Source organism: Beta vulgaris, chromosome 3, assembly GCF_026745355.1.
Source record: "Beta vulgaris subsp. vulgaris cultivar EL10 chromosome 3, EL10.2, whole genome shotgun sequence".
Classification (NCBI taxonomy): Eukaryota; Viridiplantae; Streptophyta; class Magnoliopsida; order Caryophyllales; family Amaranthaceae; genus Beta; species Beta vulgaris.
In genome coordinates, this window is record NC_079204.1 from 14,940,255 (window position 1) to 14,966,178 (window position 25,924).

A 25,924-nucleotide genomic window follows, 5' to 3' on the forward strand; every position below is an offset into this window, starting at 1 on the left:
TGAAGGACAGTGGAGGTGACAGTTGAGCCAAAAGACTAATTGGGTTAGCAGTTCATACTTCGTCAATTACATTCAGCAAATTTTCTATGTTGTTTATGATTGATGTGAATGTGGTGAATTTGTATAATTAGCAAGGCACTGGCCACCAGGTAAGCAAATAACTGTTGATAATTGTCAAGCTGGAATCCAAGCAGTAATACATAAGCTTCATTGAAGTTTGCGTACATTTCTCGAGCTGAGATGAGGCTCACTTGTTTCGATCTCGAACCAATCCAAGCCTCTGCCCAGACTCAGTCTCAGTTTGACCAATTGAAACTCATGCAAGTACCAATCTATCTGAAAGGTTCACTTTTTAGACTATAACAAAGAGAAATATAAAAGCTCATAAAATTGGGAAGGAAACTACAATGTGATCTGCCACTGGTTTAGAAAATAAGTTCCTTCAACAATTACTAATCAACACACTAATTAACAAACGAAAGCAAGGAATCATCAATAAACATGATAAATGTGTCATAATATTAAACGATCAAATACAATAAGAGTTTAGGGGCAAAATCGTATCTTTCAAGCATGACGTTCAAACAGAGTACAAAGCATTCCACTAGTTGCAAACTTGATAAACCAAAAACAGCGGATTCCAATTGCCTAACAGCTACTAAATGAAACAGCAACTCCACTAGCTCAAAGATCTTGCACGCTCAAACCTGCACAACGGGATGACAATAAAATAGGAATCAAACTCCGATAACTACAATCACAAAGGAATAAAACTCGGATAACTACAATCACAATTAATTGCTAGAGAAACAAAAAGACAGCCAACTTGTCCCTAAACACAAATTCTAGCTTGAACATTAGAATGTCGATTGACTAATGCTCTATCCCATCATAATACTGCCTCTTCCTATACAAGTGTTCTTACTTCCAACTTTTCAAAGTCTCAACTAATGTTCCTAAAAATGAAGTAATTCACCATTTATCCATAATTTGGGAATACAATAGCATTAAGTATGCGTTTATTTTTTAATTAACTTCACAAATTTCCATTTTTGTACAGCTTTTGATCTCACCATTTATCATTTTTCCTATACTACACATCTTGACAAAGTAGTCTTAGCTCCTCTATACATTTTCAGCACATCGCCATACCCCCTTCTTAGTCTAATCTACATTTTCAAGTCAAAAAGAAGCATCGAACCAACACTCCAACGGAGCTTTTGATCTCACCATTTATCATTTTTCCTGTACTACACATCTTGACAAAGTAGTCTTAGCTCCTCTATACATTTTCAGCACATCGCCATCCCCCTTCTTAGTCTAATCTACATTTTCAAGTCAAAAAGAAGCATCGAACCAACACTCCAACAGTCTAACTCTTAACCACAGGTCATAGCGTAGGCATTAGTAATACGATACCTTCTATATTATTCTATGCAAAACAATAAATCAGATGAATGAAGTAATCAGCCAACAATAAAACCACAATTCGATGAATGGAAGCATTAAAAAAAATGGTGGCATTTCTTTACTGCAATGATAGGGACAACTAAAGAATGATTCAACTTTTAGAAGTTCTTTATCTTCATACAATCAATTAATCGAGTAACTAGCAAAACATTAGATACAAGCAAGAACACGAAACAAGTGAATTCGGCAATGGAAAAGATCGACACAGCACTAACCTGGTGGAAGAGACTGCTTCAACTTGTCAGCCTTCTCGGAATCGAAGACACAAAGAGGTGTAGAGATACTTGGAGCAGCGAACCTTGAACTTCACAACATCCTTGCTTCTCTTGATCTTCACGGAAACGCGCATCTTTCCTTCTGGCAGTCAGAAGGAAATCCTTTATCTCATGAATCTGCTTTCGCGGCTGCAATAACACCACAAATACATGATACATCCAAAACTCAACACGCCACAATAAATAATCTCAAGATAACAATATCATCTATAAATTCAAAACCTTGCACACACAAAACCTTACAATATTAAAAATCCTACGCAACAAATTACATCTTCAACTACACTTTTAACTGACGCTAAAAATCAGAGAAAAATAATAAACCTATTCATATAACCTTCCAAAATTCCAAATTAGAAATTCCTTGAAAAATTAGTCTACAATTAATGGCTCTAAATTCATAATCAACAACATCAACCATACAATAAAGCAATTTGTTTAAAGAGTTATACATTCAACTTGATCGAACAGCAATACTATAATTAATTCTAAGATTTAATCATTTACATAAAAAAAAATCATAAATGAAAGGTAAGCTGAAGGTGAAAATCGCAGCAAACAAATCGCACAAAAGTATAAAACGAAAAAGAAATCAAATCGCAGAAACGCCATTAAATCTAGAAACAAAACCTTCGATTTTTTCGAAATTTCAGAGAGAGAGAGAGAGAGAGAGAGAGAGAAAGAGTACCATGATGGAAGCGAGGCAGAGATTTGGAAAATGAGGGGAAATGGCGAAGTTCAGCAGTGATGTTTATAAAAACCCTAATTAGAAGAGTGAAGGGTTAATAAAGTTTGGACATTTAACATTTTGGCTTTTAGATGGTTGTATAGCACAGTGATTGGTTCATATTTGGGCTTCATTGGGCTTAGAAGAAGAATGAAAAACGTTTGGGCTACGTATCATCTAACCTCCAGATGTTTGTTGTTTTGTTAGCTTGTTGCCGGGTTCGGATTCGGTGGAGTTTGATGAAAACTCTACATAATGGAGTTGAATCCTATCCTTATATTTTAAAATCAACGACTCAGATTTTATGGAAAGAGATAAGAAGGGGGAGGATTTTTGGGGAAAATAGAGGGGGGAAGTTTAGCGAAAGAATATATAAACCATTGATTTTAAAATCAATGGCTATGATTTGTTAAACTCTACGTGGTAGAGTTATTTACTAACTCTACTGGATCTAAATTGTTGTAGGCAAATTACTTTTGGTGAACCTTTTTTTTTCTATTGTTTTTTAAAGAGAAGTTTCATTAATTGAAGGCCAAATGGTATCCACAATAGATTTTAAAAAAAAAACAAGATACATTAAACAAGGTTAAATCAAATTCGTCTTGGAAGAAACTATAATGAACCAGATCGAGCAATACAGTGCAGCCTCCTTGTATTTGCTGAATCAAATAACTATTGATGAGCAAGTCTATGATTCTGACCTAGTTTGGAAAGAGCATTCTTGATCGAGCCATGTTAACCGCCTCCGAGATTCCAATACCTTCATATTGAGTCTCGAACTTCAACCAATAAGAGCTATTTCTCATACCTAAAAACAAAAAAAAACACACTCACAACTCCCATAGGGGAGAAGGATATCTCCACAACAGAGACTAAAAATCCCAGAACAGGGTTTCAAGAAATCCCACAAAAAGATACTAATTTATTCAACAAAACAAGAAAATGAACTAAAAACTGACAATAAAAGGGAAAAAGAGGCTTACGATGGATGAAATCAATCCATGGCAGCCCCTAACTGACGAAGAAGGAGTAGGGGAGGCTAGAGTTTTAGAGAGAAAAGAGAGAGTGTAAAATAACTTGCATTTGGTTTTTTTTTTCTATTTAGTGTTTGCCTTTTAAGGCTTTTTTAGCTGATACAAGCTAATATACGACATGAACCTAACCTGAAAATGTCGGATTTGGATTGAAAATTTTGACCTGAAATAAAAAAATGGATCGACCAAATCCAACCTGAAAATATAATGGGTTAGTTTCAAGTTGTCATTTTAATCCTATTTAATAACCCAAACAACTTGATTTAGAAATTGGGTTAGATTCATATCGGTTCAATATTTTCACCTTCACTCCCCTAGTCAACTTTTTCTTAACATTGTAGTTGTCCTCTCAATTCTCACCTTCTCAAAACCCTAAAGTTTACTAGAGGTTCTTCAAGTCTTTTATATGCTCTTAATTTCTTCTCACCTTTAGGATTAATCCAAAATTAACACTACACTAATATTTATGTCTTGTGAGAGATCATTCTTCAACTCTTAATTTATTCTCCAAAATCAACTTTGCTGCATTTGTAACTTGTAAGTTCTTCTCTCTATTTATTTATTTTTTGTCAAATTTCTTCTTTTGTTATTTTTTTGCTATAATATTTCAGCTTTTTTATTCGGTCTATTTTTTATTGATTTAATCTTTGACTTGACTAATGAGTATAAAAACAAAATTAGAACTTCATTATTTTGATAAAAGGTTTACCAATCAATGTTGATTTTATTCATTTGAGTTTACCTAAAATGAATGAACTTTATGTATTGAATTAATTTTTATCTGATTTATGTGTTTATTTAGTGAGTAAGAATTGCTGAATTAACATGCTTTGGTGTTTAATCTTGTAAGATATATGTGGGAAAGTCATGGCTCTCAAAGTTGAAGACACTCCAACTCTAAGTCACACCTGAAAGTGCTGCTCAAAGTCCACCTACTAAAGATTTCAATTTTCAGTGACTTTGAACTATTTTATTCTAATTTTTACAAGAAACTTTTGGTTGGATTTCAATACTTAAACTTTAAATTAAAATTTATTAATTTGAAGTTGGTGGCAAAATTATGGATTTCAATGCTGAACCTTTGACTAAATTGTCATTTGATTACTCATCATCTTTAATTATTACAAAAACTAGATTTAATTACAGGTCATCTTGGATTGGTTTGGGATCAATCGAAACCCGGAAAGGTTGGGTTCAAGCTATGGTTTTTGACCTGAAACTAAAAATAAGTTAGGTTTAGGTTTGGGATAAGTGACCCGAAATAGAAGTCAGGTCAACTTGAAATTGATCCAACCTGACCTGATTGCCACCCTTATTGAGTGGCTTGAATGATGTCCAAAGTCTTTTATGTGTTGCATATTTGTATAATGAAGGAAAGCTAGTACCATTAGATAGACTATACCTTGACAACCTATTTGGTAATTGGTTATATATGGTGGTAAGTAAATAATTATTTATTCCTATCGTAATGCTAATTTATCATAACGGTCCATTTGGTAATTGATTATAAATGGTGGTAGTAGGATTGATTGTGTATGTAAATTTGTGAAGTAAAGCATTGCTCATTCCCATGGTAATTCTAATTCATCCTGACAGTTTATTTGGTAATTGGTTATAAATGTCGGTAATGAGAATTAATTTGTATGTTAATTTGTGAATTAAATCATTGTTCAGTCTCATGAAAATGTTAATTCATCCTAACAGTTCGTTTGGTAATTAATTATAAATGTTGGTGATGAGAATGAATCTATATGTAAATCTGTAAAGAAAATCATTGTGTCCATAAGAATGTGGGCCAGGTGTGGATGTCAGAACATTAGTACTAAAATCTAGACCTACATTTGCCCCATATTCCATGGGCCTCAAAATGGACCCAAATATTTAAAAGTTTGGGGGTAAAATCTCACATGGCATAGGCAATAGTACACGTAAGTGTGACAAAAAAATACGGGTCGAGGATTTGGTTTATGAAGGGGAAAGGGTTTAAGAAAAAGAACCAAGAAGAAAGGGAAGAAAAACCCTTTGTTTAAAATGTTGTTGGGCTTGAAAAATTCTTCTTCCTCTTCTCCACCATACTCTTCCCCCTACCTCTCTCAAGTGCAGCTAGCCACTGCCTTCCTCACCGTCGGTCGCCTACCCTCTCCTCACTGTCGCCCCTCACCACCCTTACCACCCCTTTTTTCTTTTTCTTATCCACCACCAGTAAAGGTGAAATTTGAGGTTTTAAAAAGCCAAATTTGACCACAAAACTCTAGATCTAGAGTTTTTATAGTCAAATTTGACCATCTAAAATCATAAGAAAAGATATTCATCCATCTTTGGTCATGATTTTTTTTTGAGTTCGTAAGGTTATGGGTTTTGAAAAAGTGTTGGTGGATCTTTAGGTGGGTGGTGTTCGCTTATCTGATGGTTTATGTTACTAAGGTGACGCTGTGGTATTTTCGTTCATGGGGGTGGCGCATGGGTGGTGGTTTCATTGGGCCGGGTGGTGGTGAGGGTGGCGTGGAGAGGTGGTGTCGGTGGCTGGGGGTAGTGGGACGGTGGTTGGTGTGGTGGTTTAGTGGTTTTGGTGGTGGTCAATCATTGGTCAAAGTGATCATGGAGTAGAGGAGGGAAATGGCAAGTGAAATCTTGAGGGGTATATAATAGAAGTAGAGGAGTTTGGGGGAAAGGGGAGGATAAAGAGAATGATTAAAATGTGCTAACAAACAACAAGTAAGAAATCGACTTATTTATTTTTCTTACCCTTTTTGAGAATCCTAAACCAAACACCCTCTAATTTTTTAAGCTAGAAACATAGGCAATCCAAGTTCAAAGTTGATTTCTGTTGTGACTCTAAGCCAATGTTATATTGATGATGATAAACACATTTTATTTTGATGATGATAAACGATTTGTGCCATAACTTGTATGAGTGTAACAGTGATCTAAGAAAGCCATGAAGACTGGATGTTGGTGAAAGATTAAAGAACTTGAAGATATGGAAGCTTAGATTTTGTTATACTCTTAATTATGTATTGCTGTAAAATATTGGAACCTTGTGCTAAACTTTGTGCTAAAATTAGAAATGTGAAATTAGAATGGTTATTTATTTTCTTAGAGTTAAGAAAATAGGTAAGCATATTAATTTCATATATCTATATAAAAAGGAAATCTTAGTTTCGAAATTAAGATATATTAAAGAAAATGTTTTTAAAAAGGATTTTAGAAAAACCAAGTTTAAAAATATTTCGTAAAATCGATTTTAAGAAAAAAAATTATAAAAGAATTTCGAAAAAAACGGATTTTATAAAAATGGAGATAAAATAGTTTTGTAAAAATAAGGTTTTCCAAAACAGTTTGGGAAAAAGGATTTCGAAATAATAAAGGAGTATGAGATAAAAAGGAAATCAAATTGATTATCAAGGTTATGGATAAACATTGATTTAAAGAAAACTTATCTTTTTTGAAATAAGGATAAAGCTGAATAGGATAAAGTTTGTTTTCTTAAAAGAAAAGGTTTTATACCTTAATCTTAGAAGTAAAATATAATCATAACTTAGAGAAGGATTTTCAATCAGAATATATGCTATAAAAAGGGATTGAAGATTAGTTTCATAAGTCACATTCTTAGAGAAAAAAATTTAGAGATTCTAAGAGCTGAAAACAGTTTCCTAAGGCACAAAGTATAGCACAGTTCTAGTCAAGTCAGGAAACTAAATAATGTTTGTAATTGTCCTCTAATTTGCTTGAATAAGAAGCACGCTTTTGGGGATCTTTTCTTTCTGTAATTTCATTATTATAGAGAGTAGCAACACTTATAATTAAGTGTTGGGGAGCATAACTAGGGTTAGTAGTGGGGGAATCTTTTTATATCAAGAGGTTGATATTTTAGGATTCAAAGAAATAAAAGAGTTTGGTTCGTGTAGACGTAGATCTCAGAGGTGAGACGATTGAACCACGTTATATCTTGTGTTTGAGTGTTGATTTTATATAGTTTTAGTTTTCGCAAAAACTCAAATCAGAGATTTACGAGCGATTCGCACAGTGCCTGGCACGTGCCATAACCAAGATTTTGCGAAAATCGATTAGATTTCGTCACTCAATTCAACCCCCCTTCTTGAGTGTCACCTTGTGTTCCAACAATTTCACGAAGATACCCTTGGGCCTTGGATTACATAGTTTAGGCCGGACCCCTTATTCAATGGTTAAAGTTACCCTCATAAGCCCTTGAAATTACAGGAATTGCCATCACAAATCCAAGTAGCTTGTTTTAGACAATTTCAAAACTCTGACTCCTACTACTTTCTTTATGTTTCGCAGAGCATTGAACGAACTCTTGATACTTGGCAGTCGCCAAACAGGTTGTCAAGGGACCAACTCAACTAAAAGCTTAAGCTGATGGTTGAGGCCCCAAGAATAGATTTGTACTCTATCACGCCCCCTCACGCAATAGCCCTTTGGGCTTTAAGTGTGGATGCATCACAGGTCTCCCTCATACCTGGCGCTAGATATTCCACTGAGAAACAAGGGGTGGAGGAGATTCGAACCCGTGACCTTTTTGTCACGCTGGCTCTTGATACCATGTCAAATGACCAACTCAACCAAAAGCTTAAGCTAATGGTTGAGGCCCAAGGAATAGATTTATACTCTATCACGCCCCCTCACGCAAGAGCCCTTTGGGCTTGAAGTGTGGATGCAGCACAGGTCTCCCTCATACCTGGCGCTAAATATTCCACTGAGAAATGAGAGGTGGATGAGATTCGAACCCGTGACCTTTTTGTCACGCTGGCTCTTGATACCATGTCAAAGGACCAACTCAACCAAAAGCTTAAGCTGGTGGTTGAGGCCCCAGGAATAGATTTATAAGCTTTTAGTTGAGTTGGTCACTTGACATGGTACCAGAGCTAGTGTGACAAAAAGGTCACGGGTTCGAATCTCATCCACCCCTCCTTTCTCAGTGGAATATTTAGCGTCAGGTATGAGGGAGACCTGTGCTGCATCTACACTTCAAGCCCAAAGGGCTCTTGTGTGAGGGGCGTGATAGAGTATAAATCTATTCCTGGGGCCTCAACCATCAGCTTAAGCTTTTGGTTGAGTTGGTCCTTTGACACGGGTACTAACTAATCTGACCAAAGTTAGTTGACAACAACTTGACATGGGTATTAGGTATAGAATCGTATGATATCAATCTTTTGTGTCCAAGTAAAGAGTAACCTTTATCTGGACATTGTCAAATTTACTCCACCACAACTTCAGCACTAGATTTGTGAGCTTGATTTGTTTTTTTGTTTTTTTTGACAGCAGGTAAAGAGGAAAATAAATAAGTTAGAACCCCTTTCTGGCCTTGTTTGCCAAATTGTGGGCTCTTAAGACTACTGCCCTTTTGACTTTCGTACATCTGAAGTATTGGAATGTACTAGCTAGGTTCTTCACTTCCTTAATCATGTGGTAGATATCTTTGTTGCAGTGTTGAAGGTCACGCAGAGATCTAATTATTTCAGCACAATCTGTTTTGATTTGAATGTCTGCACAATAGGTAAAGTGCTTGATTTGTTGTATACTTGAATACTTGTGTTTTCTTATCATATTCACTCTTAACTTTTAAAATTGCTATATTAATGACCGGATTTTTTCTATATGTATCTAATGAGTAACCGTTGGCATCTATCTTTTCAAAGACTTCATTTAGTACCATTTTGTGGTTATATTTGTACCATTATGACGGTACAATTCTTTCTAGAAAAAATGTATTAATATATAGAAGTTTTTTGAAATTAACATTAATTCATTGATTCAAAGTCACACGATATCTATAATAAAAGTCAAAACTAAAAAAATGGGGACGGATGAATTGTTGGTGGTTAGATGTTCAGGGATTAAATATCATTAAGGAAGGTAACAAACATGAATATCTCATATTGCTAATAAGGTTAAGTAAGGGTATATTTGTAATTACTAAATTATAGTCTTACAAAAAAAATTGATCATTTAGACGTACGCCCATAAATCGATTCATCCAAACAGTGCAATCTAATATTATGAAGCTCACAGATAGTATTTTAACAACTTGAACAGTATGTTAAAGCATAACCATTAAACAAATTTGAAAGATCGTAGATGGTACTTTTAATAGACAACTGTCTATGTCTTCCAAACAAACTTATTAATATTTTCAGTTATCAACCATTATAGCAAAATAACATTTAAATGAGGTCAACATATACAGACTTTGGCTAAATCATACCAACTATAGCAAAATTATCGTTCGTGGGAAGATCTTTGGTGTCGAATGGGTTTTGCAGAGTTCCAAAATGTTAGTAACTTTACTTGAATTGCATTAAAATGTAGGCAATGGAATGTAAAATTTGTTTATTGTTTGTAAGAATGAGTATAATTATTTCTTGTAAGTTATGATTATGATGTCATTATTAAGAGGAAAGTCCATATATTCACTTTTGCTAAAACAAAGGGTCCTATGTGGTTTGGAAACACCACTCTTTCTATAGGAATAAGGATTTACTCATAGTAACAAATTTTTTTTTGAAAAAGTATTAAGAGAAAATTATAAATAGGGACTTGCTCAACGCGCGCGGCTCTCCAAAAAAGCAAAAATTATTCTAAATAGTTCTATGTGAATATCAGTATAATAAATTAAAGATACCTCAAAGTATTCAAATGAGTAAGTAAGATAATAAGGATAATTTTTTTTTACTACATATATGTTTCGTTAGTGTGCACCCTTTTTGGTGTACAATCACCAACTGTTGTCACCTTCTCTAATATCGCACATCTAGTACGGGCACTAAATCCCGGCTAGTAGTAGAATAGAGTAATTTATATTAGGAAGTGGGTTATTAAAGGTAGCAACAATAAGTACGGGCAACCAAATGTAAAACATTATTGGAAGAGAGAAATCGGAGGCGTTCGAACTTGGTAGTTAATAACAAAAGTTAAGTAGATTGTGCAACATATACTCCTATGCATATAGTAATGGGTGTTCATTAAAAAACAAAAGGCGTTGATTGCACACGTGGAGAAGGTTTTGACAGTACGAGTAACAATCCGATACAAGTAATGGGATAATGGTACGGTTATGTTTATTATCTTTGAGTAAACAGTGTATTAGGTGCATAAGGCAAATCAACGAATAACGATGTGCAAACTTATTTTTTTAATAACTTTCATTCACAACGGACGGAACAAAGATATGTTGGTTTTAAATGCAATTGTAATAGGTAAGCGAACAACTTTTATATATAACTTGTTGGGAACATGGAGCTTTTGCGCGTGCCTTCGGATTGTTTTAAAAGCAAAGGTCCAATCTATTCCCGCAAGATAAAGGGTATGCTCCATCGCAGGACCTTCTTCTTTGGAATCTCACGCTAACAGTTGGTAGTTATATATAGGAACATGGATGTGAGCATAATGTTTAAGGCCTCATGTAGGGTTACACATTTAATTGTTTTGGTGGCATTGAGGCACAACATGCACACTGAAACGACGCTAAATAAAGGGGCATTTCAGCAAAAGCAAGTATGTAAACTTGATAAGTTATAGTAGTAAAGTTCATATTACATATCTAGTGAGTTAATGCGGGTGCTTATGAAGAGTGTTTGCACGCAAAAAAGGATCCTAAACAAAAGCTAACTGATTAATAAACTTAATACGTACGACTTGCCTTGTCAAACCTAGAACGAACACTCGTCGTATAGGAACAAAGAACTTGGTTTGAAGTAAACAACACAGAAGCTTCATGTTCCTATCAGAAGCCCGCGTTATGCAAAAAAGGAAGATTACTCGCATGGTTTGCGCTAATTCCAACGAATAGCCTTTGGAACCCAGGTCAGGATTTTGTTTCGTGCAAGTGCGGTTCCTGGACCGATTTATAGGAGGAATGGTTTTGTGCTCAAGCGGTGTGCAATGGGTTCGAACTTGAACATTTACTGCATTAGAACAATCAACACGTTTTAGGTGTGTTTTGGTTAGTTTTAAAAGGAAACTGATTAAACACGTGGACCATTTTGTAATGCATGACTTGAATATAGGCACTATAGAGGGATGACATTTTGTGTTATGATGTGGTAATTATAATGACCGAATATGTCAATATCAAATAACGTTTCTACAACTGCAATTCAGTTTGTATTCATACATTAGATCTTCTTACCTTCCAAGGTCAGGTGGGTGCTAAAAGGCCTTAGGAGGCCAATAAATTAGTTTTGAATAATATTCTTGTGCTTTAGCCAGGATGTCAAACACGATGGTACGTAGGACAGTGAACATGGGGCAACAATGAAGTGAAGAGGAATAGTTTAAGGGAAAGGAAATTAGGGATCGTTGGTGTAAGCTAACACGAAGTAACGCGACTAACTATAATGTAAGGCATGTATACTTATAGTAGTAATATGGCGTATATCTCAGTTGTTGTCATCTTGAATAGGGCTTCACACTCTTGTGTAAAAGTTGTGAAGGTCGTTTCTCCAGTACTGTCAGTTCTCTTACAACCAACATATGGGACAATATTAGATCATTCGGGCTCCGGAATGGTGACCTTGATCCAATGCTTTTCTTCCTGCAGTGTATTTCCAACCTGCGATCATAGAAGAATTATGCATATTAATCAGGTGTCTTGCTCGAGTGAGTAACACGCCCCATGAAGCAACGTAATAAACTTAATTATGTTTCTTGCAGATGTGTTTTAAATATGGAGAACATTACAACACTAATAGTTGTATGTATTACCTGCATCTGCTTGATCGTCTCAATGGAAAGGACTTCATTTTGTTCAGCGGGATTTTGAACTTCAAGAATGCGTGCCATCCTTTCAAGTACCAATGCACGCTTCTCTTCAGACCTGCAACCATGTTTGGGAACACATAAGATGTAAGCTAGTTGAAGTGGTGGATGGAAGGCAGTGTGCATTGAAGGGACAAACCATTTGTGGAGCGCATCTACCCTATCTCCAACTGGATTTCGGTGAAACACGGTTGCCATGCTAGTTGACAGAGAAAAGCTTGAAAGAAAGTTGTTCGTAGTTAGGGTACGAGCACATATGCATACTTGAGTCAAGAATTTGCAATTTGGTATTTCTCGGGTCTATAGGAATAAACAAAGGGTTAGCATGAGTGAAGCCCATCATATTTGACAAATGAGTAAAATTAAAACAGCGCATGTATTAAAGCCATGAGGCAGTGGCTAGCATAACTTTTCATTCAGGTTCATTGTAGGGAAGGTATCACCTTTGTGGCTAGATGGTTTTAGGGATGTGAAACCAATAACGAAAGCTGGTCCAACCTATGATTTCAGGAGGTTGGCTTCCGTACCTGTGAGATCGTCCCACATTGATATGGTCAAGGGTTGATCAGTGCTATAAGAGGAAAGAGGTTTGCCCTTTAGTGTTAGGCTGGTGATTTCTAAAGTAATAATGAATGTGTGTGGAAGTGATTCGAACCTGTGGTCAGTGATCATTATCTCTCGAACTTCGTGTGCAACACCAGCTGAAGTTATGTTATTGTTGGTTAAGTGTCCCCTTTAAGTGTTGTCTCTTGACATTCTTTCTTTTGAATTCCCTTTGTTATATATTCTTATAGATTTCTTGATGATAATCATCTTCCATCTTCTTTTCTCTTTTCTTGGGCATATTCATGTGACTCCAATCTCTCACCCAAAAATGTGTCTTTGTGTGAGATAGGCGTGTTAACCTTAGGGAACGAATCGACGAATACAATTGTGCACCTCGTTTGCGCGAAATTACCGTTTCAAGTCAGTGGTTCTTATTTGCCACAACACACAAATCCCTTCATACTTGTTCATCTTTCTTTAGCCTTGAAAACTTGTTTTATTTCCAATAATATAACCTTTAATCTTTTCAGATGCATAATTAATTATAAAGTCATACTCAATTATATAATATAATTATATAATATGATTATCTGATTTTTAATCAACCAGGGAGGTAAACTCTATCTAATTTTCTCATCATAAATTCTAATCTAGATCTTCTACTCTTACTTTTTGGTGTTCAGAACTCATTTATTGACCATGACGACAATTCGGGTATTTTTTTGCGGGCTACCTTTAAATAATTCAAGATATCTACTGGTGTTCACTTTGTAATCAATAATTAGGGGTAATGAAAGGGTGTGAATTAGGGAATCAAAAATACCTAAATTTTCAGTTACAAATCTAAAATATTAATTTTATTTCAATATTCAGGGGGTAATGTGGGAGTAGTTTAGGGGTTACATTGTAACTCCCGCACACCTGATGGAGTCAAGGCTATTGTCACCAAGGCCAAATAATTGTCCTCAAGGTCAACAGTTGTCCTCATCAACTAACACAAGTTCTTTCAAAGCATTTTGTACTCATCCACGTGCATCCTTAGAAACTTCGTTGTAGGTTACCCATCCCAAGATTACTGGCCAGCAAACATGCTTAGATTGGAGTAACTAAGGACATGAGCTTCCTAAAAAACTAATGCATCTTGTTAATATGAGTAGGCTACTAAATTCCTTTTAAAACAATCATGATGGGTATTACATGCATTACCTCGATTTTAATTAAAAAAAATTGGATTTCATTAAGTTGTTCTTCAAGAAAAAGCAAAATCTTTCCCATCCTCGGATAGCAAAACTTAATCTTTATTTGTCCCCGTCATTAGTCAATCGCGGATGTTCAAGAGATGAAAACAAAAGATTCATTGAAGGAGGAGATTTGGAGGAAGATGTCATGGATGCTTTGGGGTTCGAAAAAAGGAATTTAGAGCACGGGGAAGGAAAAGGTATTAAGTGACTTTATAGGTACTTAATTAGAGGTGTCTATTATAAGTTATAAGGGGGTATTTAGGAAAACTCAAGGGAAAAATAATAAGAGATTTTTGAGAAGATTGTACAAATTTTAAGGCTTTATGTATGCTCTAAGTTATAAATATTAGTAATTTTGAGTTTCGTTAACGCTGTAAATTAAAGGGTGGTGTTGTTTTACTTTTATTTTAAGTTTTACAAACTTTTAATGAGGCAGAATTATTTATTACTATCTCCGTTTCAAATTAATTGTTACACTTTGACATTTTACACTATTCACAAATTGCACTTTGACCCTCGTTTGTGATTTATACGTGAATAAAAACATAGTCATGTGGGATCTTGTTAGATTCGTATTAGTATGTATTTTATTAATATGTAGTTTTATATTTTTTTACAAATACAAAATTAGAGATATAAAGGCTCAAAGTAGTGCATCGGCATGCGTGAAAAGTGTAAGTGTAACAATTAATTTGAAACGGAGGTAGTATTTGGATTTGGACTTGTTTACAAAGAAGGTGATATAGCTTGAAGGTAAAAAAAAGATGATATTGTACTTAGATGGTCAGGGGATGGAAACCTCATATACAACGTTTTGGGTTCATTAAAATTAAAACAGATGTCATGTCAGATCTTACATGACACCATGTCAATTTATACATTTATATGACACGTAGCAAACTATAATGCTTGTCCACACGTAATAATATATATATATATATATATATATACTAGCTTTCTAAGCACGTGATGCATGTGACGATAAATTTTTCAATGTGATATTTTGTAATATCGAGTAGCTAGTTTTACATGGACGTAATACATGCAACGACAATTCATTATAGTAGTTTAAGTTGACAATTTTTTTTCAAATAAATGCTTTGTTTTCTTCAACTTATTAGAAGTTATATTCAACAAAAATAAGTTTTGATCAAATCAGATAAATTCCGATAAGCAAAAATGAGTTGCATAGAATGGAACCAAAATAGTTAAAGAAATCATGCAATTCTAATTAAAACATAGTACTAAAAAAATATCACTAAGAATATTGCATAATCATCTTTATCAAGTTTATCTAATTTGATTAGCAACTTAGTTCATGATTACAAATATATTTATCTTTATTTATCCGTGTAAATAATAAAAAAAGAATCTTTCTTTTCTATTTTCTGCTTTTTTTAGTCCAAATATGATTCAAATTCATGTTCTCCATAATTGCAAAGATTACCTTCATATCTTTGTGCTTTTATTTTTTTCTTCTATTTAATTTTGATATACTTGTGAGCTGTTTTCAATTCTAACTTTTATTATCTATCATCGATAGTTTAGCTAAAACTGCAAATGTAGTATGTTGTCTTGTTTTGACCTTATTATCCACCATGTAATTGACTTACATAAATTGAAATTATATAAATCCATTGAAATAATTATTTTTTACATGACTATAATGTTGTGGAAGTATGTTGCTGATTTATTTATTTTTTGACAATTTTTCGTTTTGATGGAAGATTTTGATATTCTTAAATAAATTTATTATCTTTGTATTTTGTAAAATTTTTAATCCTTATTTTTTTAAAACCTAAATTTTAAGTTATTCTAATTCTAGTTTTTGAAAATGAAAAATATTTTGATTGATTGATTGATTAACCATTATTATTTTAAAAATTTAAACAAAATTGATGTAATTAAAAATTAAAAGTATTATAATCATTTATAATAAGGGGACAACATTCCTCCCCCCTTCACTTATATATACTAGTCTTATATGCATGCGATGCATGCGTTAATTTCAAAACTTGTTATTTTATTATAGATTTTTTTGCCAAATGCGTGCCGAACTTTTAAGTTGCAGCCTAAACCCAATGTATCTTCACAACTTTTGGGTTGTAACTTAAAAGTGTTTTCTTTATTTGAGACTGCAATTAACGATAATGAAATGAAAAGACTGCAATTAACAAAGTGACCACTTTAAAGGGATGCATTTGACAAAATTATTATATATACTCCATTTGTACTATAAGTATAATTATTACACTTAAGATTCCAAACCCATACCATTATATGAACCAAGCGCCTCCTAATAAAGGTTGTGAGTGATTTTTAATATTAATTTATTGTGACTGGATTAAAGAGTATCAAAAGTAGTGAGTGTTTCAGACTTTTCAGGTGGACGTCATGTATACTGTATTCTCTTATAAAAAAAGGTCAAGTTATTTTATCCATTTAATATTCTGATTGAAATATTTGACATTACTATTTTTAACTTGTTTTGAATGACAAGTTCAAATGAGAAATGATTCTCAAATTGTTTTCTTTTGTAATTTTTTTTTCATTCCATTAGATCATTAAGGACAATTTAGTACTTCCAAATGAGGACACCATTTTCCTCCCCCTTCCCTTATACAATACTAGATTTTTTTGCACGCGATGCGTGCTTGAATTTTTTCAAAACAGACTTTCAATTTTCTTCGACATAAGAGTCAAAATTTGAACATTAGACATACGAAGTATAATTGTTTTTAGTTGCAAAATTTGATTGGTTTAGTTTCTGTCACTTAAGTCTCTTACCATTTTTTTTTTTTTTTTTACTTTTAAAGTTAAATTTTCTATGAACAAAATAGAAATTTTATTGAATTTCTTTATGATTCTAATATTATAATTTTTTAGTTGATTTTTGAATTAAGTACAATACTTCATAAATTGTAAAGAAAGTAGACACTTTGATTTCAAGTCAATTTTTTCATAGGTTGTAGTTTGTAAGTGAATTTTTAAGTTTTTGTAAAGTTTTCTCATTTTAGTGATTTGCATAACGTAAATTATGCAATTTTATGATTTTAGTTGACTTGTGAGTGATTTTATAATTATATTTTTGTATTTTGTTTGAAGCCCCCTTTGATTTGTAAGTGAATTTGTAATTTAGAATGGAAGGGGTAACATAGTCTCTTCACTCGGGGATACAATAGCTCCCCCTTCCCTTATATAATAGAGATATGTTGTACTTTAATTCTTGAATGATATTTTACATAAACTTTTTTACCTTGATAATTAATCGCTATAATATAATAGAAAAATAGGTCCAAATATATGTAAAAGTTTTTATATATAGGAAACACTACAAAAAGTAAATAATTTTTTTCCTTGTCTAACTTCTAAATTCTGATTTCACTACAAATATACCTCTATTTTTTATCATGACCTACCATTAATTGTGAATGGTTCTTGAGAATAGTGATTTGTAAGTAAATTTTTTTAAATATTTTTGTATGTATTGACGTTCTAGGTTATATTTTAGTTTATATGTTAATTTTAAGTTTTAATAAAGTTTCCTGATTATTTGAGTGATTTGCGTGATTTTTATAACGTGATTTTTTCAATTGTATGAGTGATTTGTAAAGTTTCTTCTTTTAAGTGATTTGTGAGTGAGTGTTGTAAATTAATTTTCGGTAGTTTTCTTTGAGTGCGATTTTGATTTTGACATTCCTTTTTGTAATTTAGAAAGGGAAGGGGGCAAAATAGCATTTCAAAAGAGGACACCATTGCTCCCCTTCCCTTATATATATATATATATATATATATATATATATATATATATATATATATATATATATATATATATATATATATATATATATATATATATATATATATATATATATATATATATATTTATATTTATATATATATCTCTATTATATAAGCCAAGGGAGGAGGTAGGGTGTCCTCTTTTGAAGTGACTAAAATACCCTTAATGATCTAATTAATGGAATGAAAAAAATTACAAAAGCAAATCATTTAAAAATTCTCATTCCAACTTGCCATTTAAAACAAGTTTAAAATGGTATATGCATCAAATACTTCAATCAAAAATTAAATGGACAAAATATTTATACCTTATAAAAAAAGATGGCATACATAACGTGCACATGAAAAGTGTGAACATTCACGACCTTTGATACTCTTTAATTCAGTTAAACCAACTCATAATTTTTGTTCTTTCTGTTCAATATTCATTCACAAAAAATTAATGTTAACAATCACTCACAACCTTTTTATTTTTTTACATTAGTGAATTAATATATCTAAATTCATCTAACGGTTGAATTTTTCACATTTAAGTTTAATCATAAATAAAGTACGAATGGAGTATCTAATAAAATAACAAATTTTCAAATTAACGCACGCATCGCGTGCATATGAAGGCTAGTATATTATAAGGGATGGGAGGAGGAGAATGGCATCCCCCTCTGAAAATACTAAAAATTACCCATAATGATCTTATTAATGGAATGAAAAAATTACAAAAGAAAATAATTTAAGAATCCTTTCTCATTTAAACTTGACATTCTAAACAAGTTTTAAATGGTATATGCATCAAATTATAAAATTACTTAAATGCCCATTAATAAATCAACTACTATCCAAAAAAGGGGAAAACCAAAGTCAAACTCAAAAATAGCATTAATAAATCAACCGAAACGTTGAAGGCAATCAAGTTATAATCGAGCAACCAAAAAAGAAACATTGAATATAAGATTTAGTACATTTATGGTGAAAAAAAAAAGTAAAAAGGAATACTATCAATTATATATTTTATCAATCAATTCACAAACACAATCAAGTATTACATCAGAGCAGTAGGTGATAGCATAGTGGTATTGGCTTCACTTCTGATCCCAGAGGTCAAGGGATCGAGTCTCACGCCTTACCTTTTAAAAAAATTTCAAGTATTACATCAAAACAGAATATTAATCAATTAACATAGTGAAATGATTTATTTAGGGGTTAATTAGGATTTCAAAACTGAAAATTAGGGTTAATGACTAACGACAGTTAACGCCGTTAGTCATTGAGGGTATTTGGATGTATTATCGTAAAACTGAGGGGTACCCCCGTGTATTTTCAAAAGTGCGAGGGTACCTGATGAATTTCGTGAAAACTCGGGGACATTTGGTGAAAAAACCGTTAAGAATATATATTAAGAGGTAGTTTTTAATCTCCATTATACTAGCCTTCTATGCACGCGATGCGTACGTTGATTGCTTAGTCTGTTCTTATATTTCATCTAAATATAATTTTGAAAGTGTAATTGATAATCATTATAGTTCAAACTAATATAATTTATATGGTGTTTAGAAATTGTGATGAACATTTAGATGTAAAGTCTTATAGTCAATTAAATTTGTAAACCTTTCAAAAAAAAAAATTAAATTTGTAGAAGTTTTTATTTATTTATTGAGTAACCATTTTTCTCACTATGTCAAGTTACTTTGTTAATGCTTATTTAGTTTATTATTGGAATTTGAAGGAGACATCAATACATACCATGATCCCATTTTCATCTTTAAATCAAGAAAGGATATAATCTTAGAGAATCTGAATATGCAATTATATATTTAGCAAAGGACAAAAAAGACTTTTTATTAGGCCGGGGACACCGTAGTCCCCCTTGGCTTATATAATAGAGATAAGGAAATGGGAGAGCTATGGCGTTCCTCTATAAATTTACTTATTAATTACCCATTAATAAATCAACTACTACCAAAAAAAGGGAAAAAACAAAGATAACTCAAATATAGCATTAACTTAAATGTTATTCCCTCAGCTTTTATTTAGTTGTTACATTGTTGGTGCGTAATTTTCAAGACATTATACAACCCTTAATATCTTTTATTTCGTTTAAGTAAAAAATATAAAAATTTGATATTATAAATCTACATATCGAGATGAATCTAACAAGACCACAAATGACTATATTTTTACTTACAAAAGAATCAAAATAATTGGTCAAAGTTAGTGGTTCAATTTCTATAAAAAAAAACAATGTAGCAACTAGCAACTAAATAAAAGCAAGGGGAGTAGTTAAACCAACAAAAAAGAAACATTGACTATAAAATTTAGTACATTTATGCTAAAAAAAAAATAAAAAGGAATATTACATCAATCAAATATCTTATTAATCAATTCATAAACACAATCAAGTGTTACAGAATAGAAAATTCAATCAATTAACAAAGTGAAATGATTTATTTAACACAAATATTATGTTAATACTACAGAATAAATCATAAAAAAACTTATTTAACATTCATTAAGTTTAATTTTAAAAACCTAAAAGAAAAAATAAGTAAAAAAACAGTTGGTAAAAGAAGGGTTAAATACTAAAGGTTTAACCTACGAAATTTAACAAAAAAAATCTAATCCAAATATTTACTCTTGGCCTTTATGTTCAAAAGGCTAAAATTTATATTTTTTAAAAAATAAAATCAAACACAGATCGCATACATAATTTGCAAGTATCACATAGATAAAGCCTAAGGGTCACACAAATTTTGCTCTACCTACTTTACTATTGAATAGAGAAATTGTGCATTGTAAATGCAACGTAAAGAGAGATCAAACGGTTTGATCACTAAGCTTTCCTCGATCGATGTGAAGTTCTTCTTTTGCCGACATGTAACCTTTGATGTATATTAAAGTTGAAAAGTTATATTTGTATGCATAACAATATTCCATCTCATGAATTGAGTTAATATGCAAAGGTGCAAATACCTTCAAACAATAACAGTTAAAGCATAAAGTTGCCAAATCAAATAGACGGTACACAAAACACACAAATTTACGTTATGGCCCAAGGTTATATAAATAAGATCATCAACTTTTAGCTCGATCATTTTATTTTGAGTATGACCAAGAATGTACGTAATTCCTTCACAAATAATAATAAAGGAACAATTGAAGATCAAATATATATACAATTTGACAGAATTTGGGAACATATGTATACCTATACATGGATGGTTTTATATGATTCATGTTCCATAATAATATAAGCTTGAATATATATTATATCAATATAATACAATGGAGAAAAGAAGAAAGTAAACCAGTCCAAAGAAATAAAGGCAATAATTTAACTAGTTATATAACAAAGGTACTCATTCCAGCACCTTGAAACACAAGAGGCATAATAAATAGATGTAATTGCCAAATTGCCAACCCTAGGATGGATTTTGAGGTGATGAAGAGATGTTAGGTTTCCATGCTGAAGCCCAAACAACTGGTTCATCTCTCCATTTTAAGTGTATTCCCACTTCTCCATAATCTTTTTGTGGCAAATCTAAATCCCAACTAGCCTTATATCTTCTTAACAATGCTTGAACATCACCAACTATTTCGTCGTTAAAATGATAGGGGATGAATGCTTGCTTAAGCTTCTTACTCCATTGGCTTGCCTTTTCTGGTCTCCAATATTCTTCTCCAATTTCACCAATTTCACAAGCTAAGGCCTTAACTATTTTTCTTGATTGATTTCTTTCTAACTTAAGCCTTTCATTACTAATTGGAAGAAAACTTTCCTCTAACATATCAAAGTATAGCCTATAGAATCTTAAACACTCTTCAAAGCATTTGCCAAAGTCACTTCTTGTGGTGGTAAGATCAACTTCTTCCTCCACAATTGTCACAATACTTGGCCTAATAGATTGAATCATGTCGATTACGGCTCCTCTATTCTCTACTTGAACTCTTTGTAAAGCTTGGATACAATTCACAACAACAACCTCACCATCTTTTAGACCTAGATCCTCCTTTTTCATCTCTTTTAGGCAATCCAATCCACCAATCACATGAAATTTGAATGGAACACCCATTAACCTAGCAAATTTCTCCATTTTTTTGCTTATCTCCTTGGTGATTATTGTTTCTAAGCTTGTAGATACAACTGATGTGAGCCTTAGATGTGGAGTTTCATCATTCCTTGTAGCTAAAGCCTCAAGCAACATAGGCCATTGGGTGCAAAGGGTGTTACTTAAGTCAATTATATGCAAATTACTCTCACCTTCTAAGGCTTCTAATATTGCACCATTTGAAGCTACATGACCAAAGGTTGTCCATGGACTAACCTCTTGAAATTTCAACATAAGCTTCACATACGTATCGAAACAATAATTTTTCTCCTCAACAAATTTTAAGGTATCATAATATTGAAGTCCTGAGTTGTTGGCTTTGACAAAAAAGGCTTGTAAGAAGTAATATGCAAGTCTTTGATCACAATCTCCATAAGGAGAAGCGAGCTCGTTTAACACCCAAAGAAGTTGTTGGCTCTTAGTAGGGTTTTTCTGAAAGATTGCTTTGCCACACTCATGGAGAAGTGTTGAGATCCATCCCACACATGGCTTGGTTGAATTTGGTGAGCGAGTATTATTATTATTAGACTCTCTATGGTTTTTTAAGGGCTTTTTTATGGTTTGGTTTATCAACCATTTTCCAGGAAGTTGTAGTGGAAATGATGTATTTCTTTTGGGTACAAGAGAATGATCACTTGTTAGGGAGAAAGAGTTCTCTATGCTATGAGGCATCTTGGCAAAACCTCATATATATGGCCTTTAATTTGAGGGTGTATTAAGAAAAATGTGAAGAAATGTTTCTAAGGAAGAATATTTGCTTTTGAAAGACCTAGCTATATATATGAGAACGTTTTTCTATTAATGTATATATGGTACGGTCGAATTGCATTATCCTAGTTGCATGGAGTTCTTTTTCTTTGTCATTCTTTTTTCAAAGAAAAAAAAATATATAGATGGTGACTGCATGCATGGTATTATTGGTATACGACTAGTACGCTAAGGTAATAACTATTATTATGCATGTGTATTGGCTTGAAGTAAAAACACTTATAATTCAGTATTGAACGTTGTTTAATGTTAATATATGAATCAGAATACATTTTGAATTAATTACCGAAGGTCTTACTAGTTAGTACCATATTATTATCAATATTATATATTACCTCCGTTCTTAAATAATGGTTATACTTACACTTTTTATGCATGTCGATGCAAAACTCTAAGCACTAATATTTCTAATTTTTCATTTATAAAAATTGTAAAAAATTAATATTATAAAAATACGTATTGTTACGAATCAAACATGACCCCACATGACTATACCTACCTATAAATCACAACTGATAGTTAAATTGAAATTTGTGAATAGTATCAAAAGTTAAAGTGTAACCATTGTTTAAGAATGAAGGTAGTCTGTAGTTTTTTTTATGACATCAGTAGATATTATCCAGAGTAATTGAAAGAAAAAAGGGTAAAAAAAAGTTGTGGAGGATTACGCGTAAGTTCTTGCTGACAAAGCATATAATAATAATCTTCATGAAATTTATTCAGGCCGTTTTATGGAGCCTTATTTTAAAATAGAAATTGGGTCCTTTCTTTCCTGTCAGTGAGATAAAAACACCATAATTTTCCAACAGTAGATAAAATATTAATATATACTAATTGAATGATTGATTTGTTTTATTTTGAATAATTATCAAAAGCGATGACAATATTTGATGGAAGAAGTTAGAAAGTTGAAGATATAAAAGGTTGAATATTTGGTGGAAGAGATTGAGGAAGATGATATAAGTGATAACGTGAATTATAGAGTACGAAGAATGGCCATGTGGAGCGTTTGTTGTTTCTGGTTTACAAAGTATCAACCATTTCCAAATTGGATCCTCTCAAATAACAGCACACCACAGGTGAGGCCCTGTGCAAATGGGCTCTTTGCACACCCGCGGGCGCGGCTACGATCCTGATTATTTTTATTATATGTTTTCACATGAATAATGTCTGTTTTTTATAGGAGTAATAGGCTAATAGTGTATACGTTTTGTTCATTAACAAAATTATTTTTACCTTTTCAAGGAAGAAAATATATTGATATATTTTGCAGTTTTGCCTTTTTTGAGTTAAAAAATATATTCAAATAGCCTCGTTTGGTAGTTTTAGCAAAATAATTCCATCCTAAGATATGGAAGATAATGTCACGTTGTGAATTATATAGAGGTGACATCGCTTACTAAATGAAGGTGAATATATTAACTCTACTATTGTCTACTTTTAAGATGAGAACAGTAAAACGCCCAAATTTGAAAGAAGGAAATTTTTGTTCTATTACTAATATTTCACTTGGTATATCGTGAATTTTGATGTTTTTATACTCATATCAATTTCTACTTATTCAAAAAGTTCTGGTTAACAAATAAGCTCGTATTTTGTTGTTATCTTTTCTTATTAATAATAAGAAATTTAAACGAGCTCAATCAACTACCAGAATTACAAGTTTTAAATCAGTTATAAATAAAATTATAGACTTATATTTTATTTAGAAGAAAATAAAATAGATCTAAAAGTTGTATTTAAAATCAAGTACAACTTGGGTTTTGTTTTAAGAAAAAATGATCATCTAGAAGGATCTTAATAAGATGAATTAGACATCATTCAATTTAGTTTTGATAAAAAGCACAAACATCCGTGCGTCGAATTAAATAGAGTATTACGTATTAACAAGGAACTGAATTATATTTAAGCTATTTTTTGATGAGTGTATCTTGGATGTAACATGTTACACCATGACTTAGTATGTAATAAAACCTCATAGCTAGGTACATAATGACATAAACTCTAACAAAAAATAACATAGATCATATAAATAATGACATAAATTTGAGGTTATTTTATAATTTATTTTGTATCATTTGAGATTTATTAAAAAAAAAAATATTCGTGTTTTTTCTAATAGGTTTTAAGTGTGAGATTTCTACCTCAATCTAGGGAGTAGACTGTAGAGAGATCCCACATTATACAATTTACAAAGTTAGAAAGGTAAGGTCTTGGTCATTTACATAGATGGTAGGAAATCGGCCAAGATTACTCGTTATGACCACATATGCATTAGATAACTAAACTACCATTCATGATGCATCAAACGACTTTCGGTCACAAGTATGCATGGTACCATCCTATCTAGGAGTGTTAATCGAGTTGAGCAATTCACGAGCAGTTCAAAACCGGCCTCGAACAACTTGGTTAAAAGTTCTGGGTTAACAAATAAGCTCGTATTCTATCGTTGTTATCTTCTCTTATTAATAATAAAGAATTTAAATGAGCTCAATCGACTACCAGAATTGCAAGTTTTAAACCAATTATAAATAAAATTATAGACTTATTTTTTATTTAGAAGAAAATGAAATAGATCTAAAAGTTGTATTTAAAATCAAGTACAGCTTGGGTTTTGTTTTAAGAAAATATGATAATCCTAGAAGGATCTTAATAAGATGAATTAGACATTATTCAATTTAGTTTTCATAAAAGCACAGACACCCGTGCGTCGGATTAAATAGAGTCATAAAACTTTCAATAAATTATTACGTACTAACAAGGAACTGAACTATAGTTAAGCTATTTTTTGGTGAGTGTGTTTTGGATGTAACATGTTACACCATGACTTAGTATGTAACAAAACCTCATAGGTACACAATGACATAAACTCTAACAAAAAAAATGACATAGATCATATAAATAATGACATAAATTTGAGGTTATTTTATAATTTATTTTGTGTCATTTGAGATTTATTAAAAAAAAAAATATTCGTGTTTTTTCTAATAGGTTTTAAGTGTGAGATTTCTACCTCAATCTAGGGAGTAGACTGTAGAGAGATCCCACATTATACAATTTACAAAGTTAGAAAGGTAAGGTCTTGGTCATTTACATAGATGGTAGGAAATCGGCCAAGATTACTCGTTATGACCACATATGCATTAGATAACTAAACTACCATTCATGATGCATCAAACGA

General features: G+C 32.2%; 2 protein-coding genes across 2 annotated transcripts; both read right to left on the reverse strand.

Annotated features, from left to right (window-relative positions):
- Nucleotides 1-489: 489 nt before the first annotated feature.
- LOC125495984 (60S ribosomal protein L38) lies at nt 490-12,482 on the reverse strand. The gene is given in 6 exon segments (XM_057393307.1): nt 490-707; nt 1,686-1,740; nt 1,742-1,810; nt 1,812-1,874; nt 12,231-12,342; nt 12,424-12,482. Coding segments are annotated over 6 exon segments (381 nt in total). The 3' UTR covers nt 490-684.
- Nucleotides 12,483-21,109: 8,627 nt separating this feature from the next.
- Nucleotides 21,110-22,827, reverse strand: LOC104888856 (protein SHORT-ROOT). Its single transcript, XM_010673960.4, has one exon. It carries the CDS (start codon nt 22,645-22,647, stop codon nt 21,289-21,291), a length of 1,359 nt encoding a protein of 452 aa, XP_010672262.1. The 5' UTR covers nt 22,648-22,827; the 3' UTR covers nt 21,110-21,288.
- Nucleotides 22,828-25,924: the final 3,097 nt, after the last annotated feature.